The 12938-nt window shown below is 40.9% G+C and overlaps 1 protein-coding gene across 1 annotated transcript in view; it reads left to right on the forward strand.

The window, feature by feature from the left end:
* Positions 1-12938, forward strand: part of LOC109911932 (solute carrier family 12 member 5-like) — a 328602-nt gene that overhangs the window by 135540 nt on the left and 180124 nt on the right. Inside the window, 1 exon segment of the mRNA XM_048608592.1 lies at positions 4341-4395. Coding sequence (XP_048464549.1) covers positions 4341-4395 — 55 coding nt within the window.

Genomic DNA, 12938 nt, shown 5'->3' on the forward strand with positions numbered 1-12938 from the left:
AAGGGTCCCAACCCGAAATGTCAGCTTTCCTGCTTCTCTGATGCTGCCTGGCCTGCTGTGTTCATCCAGCTCCACACCTTGTTATCTCAGACTCCAGCATCGGCAGTTCCTACTATCTCTTGCAACTCAGTTGGGAGTGGTGTGCCATGGTCAGTCCAGGGGGTCTGCTCATTGAAAGTTAAGGAAGGTTTATCAGAGGCCGCTGTTACGATAGGGACACTATGGAAGTTCATGGTGGACATTGGAGGCTACATGTTTGGATGCAGAGGGCATAACAATTGTAAACAGGAGGAACTCAACATATATGGATGGGAAATAATAGAGTGCAAGAAGGTAAGGGGAACAGCAAGGGAAGGTTCATCAACAGTTACTACTATCCTGGGTCTCGATGAGGGGGTACAGGGCATGATATGTTTGGAATGACCGTGTGGATTGCCTGGGATTCAAGGATTAAAATGTGGAGATGAGCATTTAAAGAAATGAGTTGGTTGGGAGCCATGCATTGACCTACTAAAAATCCTGGCCCCAAGCAAATTTTACTCTCTCATTCAACATTACAAATCAATCCGAACAATAGCTCTGAAACACAAATAATGTCAAGTAGGCTAGAAAGATTCACTCTGGTTGGCAAAGTAGCATTCACTTTCCTAGCCTGCAGGAGCTGCTAACTCCACAATTAGACCACAAACCAATCATACCATTTTCCAGTGTGTTGGGTACTTGTTGTTATGGCCTCGCTGTTGGTGCTGAGCACCAGTGGCTAGAATGATGGAGTGTACATATATCCAGCAACCACCAAGTTTGCTGAATTTGGGTCACCATGGCAGCCATCAACTTGTCCATGAAGGGAGCCCCAAATGTGCACATGCTGGGAGCAGCTTTGTGTAGAATATTGGTTAACTCCTTCAACCTTTCAGTTTGCCGAGTGCCTCTCACTAACCTGCCTGCTGTTCCTGTGCAAATTTTAACGGCTGATGCCATGGGGTCACCTACTATCTGGGGCTGATCAAGTGCTTAGTCTTTGACAGTCCTCCTTGTACCTGCAATTTAGGGCATTTCTTCCTCAACCAGCTTCAGCAACATGGCAGTAATGTTCTCACCAGGGTATGTGGCCAATTCTATAGTAGCCAACATACCCAACGAGGAGTAGATATCTGAGTTGGTTCAGGAGTTAGGGTTCCCCTGAGAGATCTATGCCTTTTTCCTCAGAAATGGAGGAAGAAATGATGTCCTGACGGGTTGGTCTGTTCATGGATGTCACTTGTCTCTTCAGGAGGCGAGAGAGAATGAGTTACAAAATAGGAATAGAAGTAAAAGATAGATTCACAGTGGTGGTAATGGGAGCGCAGTGAAGCATTTGACAATATATTTCACTTGGTTATAGGGACATGGAGGTCTCAGCATCACCACATGAGCAGACACAGCCCTCTCCAACCAGAGCAAGGGTTCAAACCTTGTGGAAGGCAAAGAGAAGGAAAATGGGCACTTATCATCCATCTGTCCATCCTCTTGTTGGTTATTTTCTCCTAGAATGAGACAAAGGGAGGAATTGAGGAATTGAAAGTGGCTGACACAGCAGTTAGTTTTTGTGCAGGTGGGGGATAAGTGGTAAGATCTCCTGAGTGAGTGAGTAAGCAGTGCAAAGGGCGTAGAGGCAATACAAGTCTGAAACATTGAGGATGGTTGAATATGAATGAGAGGAAATGCTGTACTGCGTTGGAGACAGTGGAAGACTGTGAGCTTCGGTGGAAGGTGGATGCAGTAGCAGAGCTAGAGAGAGTGTGAGGTAGCAGAAAGATAATGATGGCACCTATGTTTGCAGAGCACAGAGGGTCACTAACCTTCATGGGACATTCTTCAGAGTGTAGACACAGCACCGACTCAAGTTCAGACCAGACTGGCAGGATCTGTTATTGTGATCTCCTCTGTTCCACCCTATCCACCAGGACCTCCACTAGCCTAGCAGCTAATCTAGCAGCCAACTTGTCTCTGTCATCCATCTTGGGACAGTTCTTCCCCCACCTCAATTGTGAAAATCTGTTCCTGACTGGCAGTACTTGACTTGGTGCCCAACTGGGGTTTAAATAAGGCACTGCAGCAGGAAGGTCCTGGCAGTAGCAAGTACTTGCAGTGCTGATGGGCGCACAATATTGCAAGCATGATGCCATTGAGGTATATTGAGGTGAGCAGTGTGAAATTGTGTCAGAAAACTTACTAGGCCTCATGGTGAGAAATCCTTCATGAAACTCCAAGAAATTAACAATGAGCCAAGCTTTGATAAAATTCAATCTAATTTTTTTTAAGAGAATCTCTGTTAAAAACTGATAGAGTTGTGAAGGTCAAGGGGTGCCAGAAGTCATGACAAATCCACTCCAAAATGTTCTAACGCTGAATAGAATTATCGGACTATCGTTTATAAAGGAATGACAAAATAATTACACCAGTCTCTGTTGCGCTCTACCCCAGGTCATCATAGTTCTGAGATTCTTGAGATAGTTATTACACAAAAGTAATTGAAACTGCTTCCATTGTAGGGGTGACATGGTGGCTCAGCGATTAGCACCACTACATCATTGCGCTAGGGACCTGGGTAAGATTCCACCCTCGGGCAACTGACTGTGTGGAGTTTGTACATTTTCCCTGTGTCTGCATGGGTTTCCTCCATGTGGTCTGGTTTCCTCCCACAGTCCAAAGATGTGTAGGTTAGGTGGATTTGCCGTGCTAAGCTGCCCATTGTGTCCAAAGATGTGTAAAGTAGGTGGATTAACCATGGGAAATGCAGGATTACAGGGACAGAGTTGGGATCTGGGTCCAGATGAGATCCTCTTTGGGATGGGCTGAATAGCCTGCTTCTACACTGTGGGGATTCTATGATTGTCTTGCATATAGTTTTTGTTTTCCTAGATGAGCTGCAATCTGAGGCTAAAGCATCTTTTTTGGTAGGGAAAGCCATGCATATCCTTTGAGTGCAAGTACTCCTGATGGACAGTTACCAAATATTTAGAACCAAGGATGAGGCTAGAAGTAGGGAAAATAAGCTTGGGGGACAAAATGACAAATTTTGGTGAATTTGAACAGATAGAACAGCAACAGAAAATATTTAAAATGGTGAAAAATGTAGTTTTATAATATTTTATACACATATAGAAATATATGGTGAAATTTTTTTGCTGAAAAGCAAGGCCAAATTAGCCAACATTGAAAGACAATAGTTAAATCAAGAGACAGGAATGACATTAAAATCACACACCAAATGCTTAAAGACCAGAGAAGAGGATAACAAAATGAAATATGAGGAGGTTAGAAAAGAAAATTAGTAAGCAATCAAAACAATAAGATTACATTATCCAGAAATGTTAATGTTTTATCTAACAGCCTGAAATTATCAAGGAATAAAAATGAAGAAATACTATAGACTCTTAATAATAAAAGAAAAATCAAGATAAGACCATAAGGGACACACAAATTGAACACACAGGTAATGACAAAAATATGGAATTGTTACCTGGCTTCAGTATTTGCTACAACCACATTACACGGTGGCAAGACATTTGAAAAAAGAAATCAAAAAGATATAAGAACATTTCAGATAGGATAAAGCTCCTGGTCACAAGGCTTATATCCATGTATATTGTAGGAGCTCACATGCATCCAATTTTAACTGTTAAGTCCTTCACCGAGCTTCTTGTAGAGCCGGGGGGCAGGGTGGAGGGGGGTTGGGTGGGGTGAGTCAAAAGTTGATTTTCATTTTGTAAATCTAAAATGCAAATAGACTGATGCACATTGGTGCATGGCTGTTGATGCATGAGAACATTTAAGTATGTCTTTCTGTGATAAGAAATTCTTGGTAAGAGGGGTTATGCCCCACATTGAGTTCAGCACCTTTCACTTGACCTTGTAGCCACCTTTGAGCAAAGTGAAGCTGTTAACACACTGAAGCGCGGCCTCCTTTCTTCTGCAAGGCAGCAGCAGACCCCAAAATGGTTGCTATCTGCTTTTGCCACTCATGCTTAGTAGGCAGCTCCAGCCTCCTGCTTGTGTTTGACAACAATAATTAAAAACCAAGCTTTCTAATGACTGGAAATTAGTATTTGCATCATGCCACATGTGCAATGCAGATAAGGTATGGGATCAGGACCAGGAATTATCCTAGCATTGAATTCCAACCCTGGATCGATAGTCAACCTCATGGTTTCATTATTTGCCCTTCAGGAGTTTCTCAAAGCCCAATGACAAATGACCAATTAAACAGTTAATTTTGAGATGTGCTTTCTATAGATCAACCCTGAAATTAACGATCCATCCTCTCATTTGACTTTACACCTTCATTTCTTTTTCAGACTATGTTAACAGCAATCTCGATGAGTGCAATTGCTACCAATGGTGTTGTACCAGGTATGTATACCTCTGTTTACAATTGTGAATTGACATTGAGGAGTTAATCGAAGGATGCATGGTTGAACATCTAAAAGTAGGGACACCACTGTAATCTGATTTAATTCTGTATGAATTATGTATGAACATGATATGTGGACTCTCTTGCGCTCCTTCCCCTCTGGCTGTTGATTTAAGTGAAATGTGAATCACTGACAAATTCAAAATACAGAGTTCATTGTGACCATAGAACATTACCTCAGAGAATTAACTTTGCAATAGTACAACATGATTTCATCCTTTTATTCATTAATCTCCCAGTATGAGACAGTATTAAAGAACGTAGGAGGGGATTGCAGTATCTCACTTGTTACTCTTTCAGTAATGTTTACAAGAATGGTTGATATTCATTCAGCGACTTCTGCTTCAACTCAATCCACAAAGAACAGCTCACAACTGAGATTGGGAATTGTGAAGAAGAGTTTTTATTTATGTATTCATGGGATGTCAGCATCACTGGTTCAGCTACCATTTATTGCTTGCTGCCTAATTGTCTTTGAGAAGATGGTACTGAATTATTGCCTTGAATTGCTGTAGTCCATGGGTTGTAAGTACATACACAATGTTGTTAAGAAGGGAATTGAACGATTTTGACGTAGCAAGACTGAAAGAACAGCTATATAGTTTCAAATATAGTTTCATCCACTGCCCAGGATAGAGGATTACATCAGCATCCAATAACCTCGGACTGAAGCTCTAGGGGGAGCAGCTGTGCTTGAGTTAGAGGCAATGGCCCTGTGCTCACATTGACGGTGTGGAGGCAATGCTTGTGTTAGGGGCTGAGTACCAGATCCTGTGATTTTTGTTCCTGGGCCTGGTTTCATCTCCAACTATTATCCCTTTATTTTTAATGTCTTTGCCACTGTCATCATTGGTAGCAATGTACATCATCTACAAGATGCATTGCATAACTTAACAGGGCTCCTCTAGAATGTGCTTCAAAACTGTGATCTCCACTACCTTGAAGGACAAGGGCTGCAGATGCATGGAACACCACCACCTACAAGTTCCCTTCCAAGCTTTCACCATTCTGATATGGAAATATACCACTGTTCCTTCAGTGTCATTGGGTCGAAATCCTGGTTTTCCCTCCCTCACATTTCTGGATGTTCCTGCGACCCAAGAATGGCAGCAATTCAAGAAGGCAGCTTAGCACTACCAGGTAAGGATGATATATTTCCTTCTCTGTAGGATGTTTGTGAACCAGACTTTTTGTTTTGGACAATTGATATGGTCACCATTAGGCAGGAGCTCTTAATTCCAGATTCTATGAAACTAAATTTAACCATGTACCTTGGTGGGAGACTAGTCTAGGTTCCCAGAACGTTAGCCTGGTCCTCTAGATTACTAGTCAAGTGACATAACCATTATTCTACCTTGCTCCTTAAGGAAAGGATTTATTTACATGGAATAGTTGTTTCCATGCTATTGCATCAAACACTTAATGTGATTATTTTCATCTCATTTAACTGTTGAAGTATTCAAGCAGAAGAGGTTAATTCAACAGAGATATAATTTATTTGGAAAGAGTATGAATGAGATTTGCCAGGATAATATCAGGGACGTAGAATTTCAGAGTTGTAACATGAAAGAAGTTTGAATCATTCTACTTAATACCTTAGAGGAGAGAAAATTAGGTGGAGATTTATTACAGATGTTCGAAATTATGAGACGTTTTACTGGGGCAAATGAAAAGGATCTGTTCAATTTGACAAGTGGGTCAGTTGCCAGAGGATACATATTTAAGATAATGGAATTACATTACCCTGAATTGGTAATGAAAACAGATCCAGTAGTAACTTTCAGTAGAGAATTGGAAAGGTCTGAAAAGCAAAGATTTACCAGGGTATATCAAAAAAAACTGGGGAAATGAGCTAATTAGATAGCTCTTTCAAAAGGGCTAGCATAGATACATATGACCAAATGGCCTTCCCTGTAGTATAAGCTTCTCTGAGTCACATTTATTTCAAGGTTTTCTATGGATTTCAAAAGTGAAACCACCTTTATTGTTGCATGGACCTTCAGTTTAGGACTGTGGCACTGTTTGAAGTAACTGAACAGGAATTTTCTGGTGTCACTGTGGAGCCCGAGAAAACCTGCACAAAAGTTGTTCTCAAACTCCTTGAACAAGTTATTATCTACCTAATTTCCTGTGAAAGGAGGAGACACCGAGAAAAGGTTTAAAAAGAGAACATTTCCTAACATTTCACATATTAAACTACAATTCTGTCATCCAAATTTGAACAATGGGCTGAGGTTTGGCAGGTGGAGTTTAATTTTGATAAATCTGAGGTGTTACATTTTGGTAAAGTGAATAAGCCAGGACTTATTCAGTTAATGGTAGGGCCCTGAATAGCGGTGTTGAACAGAGAGACCTGGGTACATAGTTCTTTAAAAGTTGCATCACAGGTAGACAGGGTGGTTAAGAAGGCATTTATCACGTTTGCCTTCATTGCTCACATCATTGAGTATAGGAGTTGGGACATCATGTTGAGGTTATGCAGAATGTTGGTGTGGCCACTTTTGGAGCATTGTGTATCGTTCTGGTCACCCTGCTATAGGCTGGATATTATGTAGGAGGTGATGGCCTAATGGTATTATCACTGAACTGTTAATTCAGAGACCCAAGTAATGTCCTGGGGATCTGGGTTCCAATCCCACTATGGCAGTTGGCAGAATTTGAATTCAATAAAAATCTAGAATTAAGAATTGTCAATGGTTATAAAAATCCATCTGGTTTACTAATGTCATTTAGGGAAGGAAACTGCCATCTGGTCTGGCCTACATGTGACTCCAGACACACAACCAATGTGGTTGAATCTTAACTGCTCTCTGGGCATTTAGGGAGGGGCAATAAGTGCTGGCCCAGCCAGTAATGCTCTCATTCTGTGAATGAATGAAAAATATTATTAAATTGGAGAGGGTTCTGCAAAGATTTACCAGAATGTTGCTGGGACTGGAAGGTCTGAGTCATTGGGATAGGCTGGGACTTATTTCTCTGGGACAAAGGAGGTTGAGGGGTGACCTTATAAAGGTTTATAAAACTATAAGGGTCATAGATAAGATGAATAGCAAAGGTCTTTTCCCCAGAGAACTTTTAAATCTTGAAGGGCAACTTCTTCACACAGTGGCTGATTTGAATGTGGAATGAACTGCCAGAGGAAGTGATAGATGCAGGTACAGTTACAACATTTAAAAGACATTTGGACAGATATGTTGATAGGGAACATTTAGAGCGAAATGGGCCAAACACAGGCAAGTCAGATTAGTTTCATTTGGGAAACTTGGTCAGCATGGATGAGTTGGATCGAAGGTCTGATTCAATGTTGCATGACTCTATGACTCTATTACAGTTAGTACTGTGCAAACTAACAATAGGTGCTGTGTTTATGGTTCCAGATAAACAGGAGTCACTATGTTCCATTGAAATTTTTGTCAGCTATGCCTGTACATATCCTTAGGTTCTTTACTTCAGTTGTTAATGGGATGTTCGTGCCAAAATCTTTTTAAAAGTATTCAGGGCACATAGCATAAACAGTCTTTAATGAAAAAATACTCTCTTTATCTACTACTCTCTAATGAGAAGTCTAGACCACAATTTGCTTCAAATACATTAATATTATATTTTTGACTAGTTAGGCCAAATGAGCTATTTCTGTGATATATAATGAATGCAATCCAATGTAAAGCCTGGACTATAGTTTCAGTAGTTTCCATAACTCAAGGCTATAAACAATGCTGCCTGGTTCAAAGTTTAAATCATATAAATCGGAAATGTTATGCTTTGGACACTGGAGAGATGAATACATATAACCTGACAGCATTGCACATGGATTCAAATTACTGGAAGCACTTTGAAGAACAGGCCTCTTTAGGCCTGTCACCACTGTAATCTGATTTTCTGCATTAGTGCTGCTTCAGAAAGCAACACAAAGCAAATGTCGCTTGCTTTTGATTACAAGCCAGATGTGTTAGGGCCTTACTGTGTGAGCATCTATCATAGTAATTGTCGAGAGAGCTTTAGAGATTATGAAATTGATTATTGCTGTGGTTGAAATCAAGTTCAGATATAAATATGGGAATTTGAATCAGTTCGATTTCTGAAAAATCTCTCTAGCATTCTGCATATGCTATGGTCCAAATGGCTATCATAATTTAATAAGGTGTTGCATTTCTGACATTATCTACTCATTATTGTCCTTTACTGACTGGTCACCACATCAATGCAGCTTAGAAATACAATCTAGTATTAGCCAACTGTGAAAAATGAGTCAGGAGACAACAAGAGATTGTGAGCAATTTATTTATTTAATATTCAAAGTAGTCTTACACAGTAGATGTGCTTTTAGTTTATTTTAAATGTCTGTGGTGTAGCTGAGCAATGCTGAGAAATTAAAGGTTGTTTCCCTGTAGCATGTTTGGGAAGAAGTTTGAATTTCCCTTCACACCCCACCACCACCAACCCCATCTGTCAAGTGTGAGGAAATTTGTCACATACACCCAAACAAAGGTGTTGTCGCAAATATCAAATATAACTGGTCCTCACCTGACTGTGCCCAGTAAGCTGCAGACAGCAATCAAGTCCCCCACTGTAGCTCGCTGGTTGGAATCTTGGAATTCTGGCTGGACTGATATCAAGTCTACCCATAGGTTAGTCCTGGGAAATTGTAGAGAAAGGGGAATTGTTACTGGAGTTGAATGGGAAGACTCCTGCCCCTCTATAATTCAGAGAAAAATAGCTCATCTGCTTTTTCACATGGGCTTCAGCTGTCCCTGAACAACTGGACAAAACCTGAATACTGAAATTTTCAACCAGTTGGTGATTAATTTTGCATCAGAGTCCTCAAACTGATGTTACAGCTCGTCTTAGTACACCCTGGAAGTCTAACACTCTACCAGAGAACATAGAACAGTACAGCACAGTACAGGCCCTTTGGCCCATGATGTTGTGCCACCTGTTATCCTACTTTAAGATCAAACCAACCTGCATACCCTTCATTTTACTATCATCCATGTGCCTATCCAAGAGTCACTTAAATGCCCCTAATGTATCTGACTCCACCACCACTGCTGGCAGTGCATTCCACGCAGCCACCACTCTCTGTGTAAAGAACCTACCTTTGATATTTCCCCTATACCTTCTTCCAATCATCTTAAAATTATGCCCCATCGTGATAGTCATTTCCACCCTGGGAAAAAGTCTCTGGCTATCCACTCTATCTATGCCTCTCATCATCTTGTACACCTCTATCAAGTCACCTCTCATAATAACCTGCATGTTTGGAAGTAATGCAACTCCACTACAGGCAACCAACAGGAAAGTTCAGCTTAGATGACAAACCAAAATTGGTGTCCCTAATTCTAATTTTCTATCTTAAAAAAAAATGAGTACAAGAAAATGTAGTTGTTCTTTCCTTTGGTTCTGCATCCACTGTCCCTGGTGAAGAGAACTGGGTAAGAGAAGAGTTCTATATTAATGCTGTGACTGCCATGTGACAGTGTGGATTCAATTTTAGCAGATGGAATCTATGCTTTAGATTCTGTTTCCTCATATCTCATGTCTCATTTCTGATACCCAACCTCCAGACAAGTAGTCTGTGTGAACCAACTCTGAATGCCATGTCTTCCTCCTTTAAAACAATCCTTAAAGCCTATTCATTTGATCAATCTTATGGTCATCTGACCTAATACTCTCATATGTGACTTGGTGCCATATTTTCTTTGTAATGCTTCTGTGAAGTACCTTGTGATATTTAATCACCTTTAAACTGCATCAGAGATATACTTTGAAATATGCAAGAAAAGCCTCTCCTATTGTACAGCTTTTACCCTTAAATGCAATTTGTTATTGGTGGTAAAAGGTACAAAGGACATCTTTTTGTATAATTAGTCGGTTTCTGATGTATTACCATTGGAAGCATAAGTCAAAGTAAAGGGTATATTTGCATAGCACCTTTCTTGAACTCAGAACATCCTCAGTTTACAGCCAGTGAAGTAGTTTTGAAATCTAGTTGCTGCTGTAATAAAGAAACATAGCAACCAATCAATGTGTAGCAAGATTCCATGATCAAAAGTGTGATAGTGATCACATCATGTTTTGGTGATTCTGTTAAGGGTTAGGAATATCAGAGCAGGAGTAAACCATTCAGCTCCTTCATCCTGTTCTGCCATTCAATGAGATCATGGCTAATTTGTGGCCTAACTCCATATACCTGCCTTTTGACCCATATAGAGTCATAGAGTCCTACAGCACAGAGAGAGGTCTGTCAGCGCAGACTTGTCCATGCCGACCAAAATGTCCAAACACACTAACTCCACTTCCCTGCACTTGGCCCATATCCTTCTAAGCCTTTCCAATCCATGTATTCGCCCAAATGCCTTTTAAATGTTGTTAAAGTACCTGTCTCAACCACTTCCGCTGGCAGCTCATTCCATATGCGTAGCACCCTCGGTGTAAAAAAGTTGCCCCTCAGGTTCCCATGTATTCTTTCCCCTCTTACCTTATACTGATGGCCTCTAGTCCTTGACTCCCCAACTCTGGGAAAGACACTGAGTGCGTTCACCCTATCCATACCTCTCATGATCTTAACACTTCGATAAAATACCCCTTTAGTCTCTTACACTCTAAAGAAAAAGGTCCTAACTTGTCAAACCTCTCCATATAACTCAGTCTCTTGAGTCCCGGTAAAATCCTTGTAAATTTCTTCTGCACTCTTTCCAGTTTAATAACATCCTCCCTATAGTAAGGTGACCAAAACTGAACACAATACTCCAAGTACAGCCTCACCAACATCCTCTACAACTGCAACATAACTTCCCAACTTCTACACTCAGTGCCCTGACTGATGAAGGCCAGTGTACCAAAAGCCTTGTTCACTACCCTGTCTACCTATGACTCCACTTTCAGAGAACCGTGCACCTGAACTCCAAGGTCCCTCTGTTCCATTCAACTCCTTAAGGCCCTACCATTCACCGTGAACTTCCTACCTTGATTTGACTTTCCAAAATGTAACACCTGACACTTATCTATATTAAATTCCATTTGCCATTTCTTGGCCCACAACCCAGCTGATCAAGATTCTGCTGCAATTTCTGATAACCTTCCTCACTGTCTACAATACTGCCTGTTTTACTGTCATCCACAAGCTTACTAATCATGCCTTGTACATTCTCATCCAAATCATTGATATAGATAACAAACAGCAGTGGGCCCAACACTGACCCCTGAGACACACCACTAGTCACAGGCCTCCAGCAAGACAAGCACCCTTACACTATTACTCTCTGCTTCCTACCATCAAGCCAATTGTGTATCCAATTTTCCAACTGTCCCTAGATTCTATCTGATCCATCCTTCCAGAGCAGCCTACCATGTGCAACCTTATCAAAGGCCTTACTGAAACCGATATAAACTATGTCTACCACCCTGCCCTCATCAAATTTCCTGGTCACTTCATCGAAGAACTCTAACAAATTTGCGAGGCATGATGTCCCACGCACAAAGCCATGGTCACTACTCCTAATCAAACCCTGTCTTTCTAAATGCATGTACGTCTTATTCCTCAGAATCTTCTTAAGTAATTTACCTACCGTAGATGTCAAGCTTACTGGACTATAATTCCCAGGTTTTTCTTTGCAGCCCTTCTTGAATAAGGGCACTACATTCACTACCTTCAAGTCTTCCAGGACCTTACCAGTTGCTAATGATGATGCAAATATATCAGCCAGGGCCCCTGCAATTTCTTCTCTGTCCTCTTGCAGGATTCTTGGATATATCTGATCAGGACCAGGAGATTTATCCACCTTCATACATTCTAATACTTCCAACACCTCCTGTACTGTGATAAGGACTGTCCCCAAGATATTGCCAATAACTTCCTCAAGTTGCCAAGTCTTCATGTCTTCCTTCATGGTAAACACAGAGGAGAAATACTCATTGAGGACCTTGCCTGTCTCCTGCAGTTCCACACTTAGATATCCCTTGATGTCATTGCTTAACAAAAATTATGTATCTCAGATTTAAAATTAACAACTGATCTTGCATCAACTGCTGTTTGTGGAAGACAGTTCCAAATCTCTACCATCCTTTGTGTGTAGAAGTGATTTCTAATATCTCTCCTGAATGGTCTGGCCCTAATTTCTAGACTATGCGTGAGGGCACTGAGGAGAGTTCCCTTGCTCTTCATTGAAATAATGGAACCTCTTCATGTTTGCCTATGAAGGAAGATGAGGCTTCAGTTTAACATCTCACCAAGGAGACAGTGGCTTTGGCAGTGCAGTACTCCCCATGTCCTGCACTGCAGTGTTGACCAAAATCATACTTACATCCACACTTACAATCTTCTAATTCAGAGGTTACCAACTAAGCCATATAGGTACCTTTTATGCCTTGAATCAGGTTGGGACTATCATCATGGATTATTACTACCTATAATCATTGGAGTCATACAAATTTATACAGAGCACCAGGAGTGCAGCGAAGTAACAGATCTGAAAACAAAATA

This window comes from Rhincodon typus, chromosome 19 (assembly GCF_021869965.1).
Source record: "Rhincodon typus isolate 14 chromosome 19, sRhiTyp1.1, whole genome shotgun sequence".
Lineage (NCBI taxonomy): Eukaryota > Metazoa > Chordata > Chondrichthyes > Orectolobiformes > Rhincodontidae > Rhincodon > Rhincodon typus.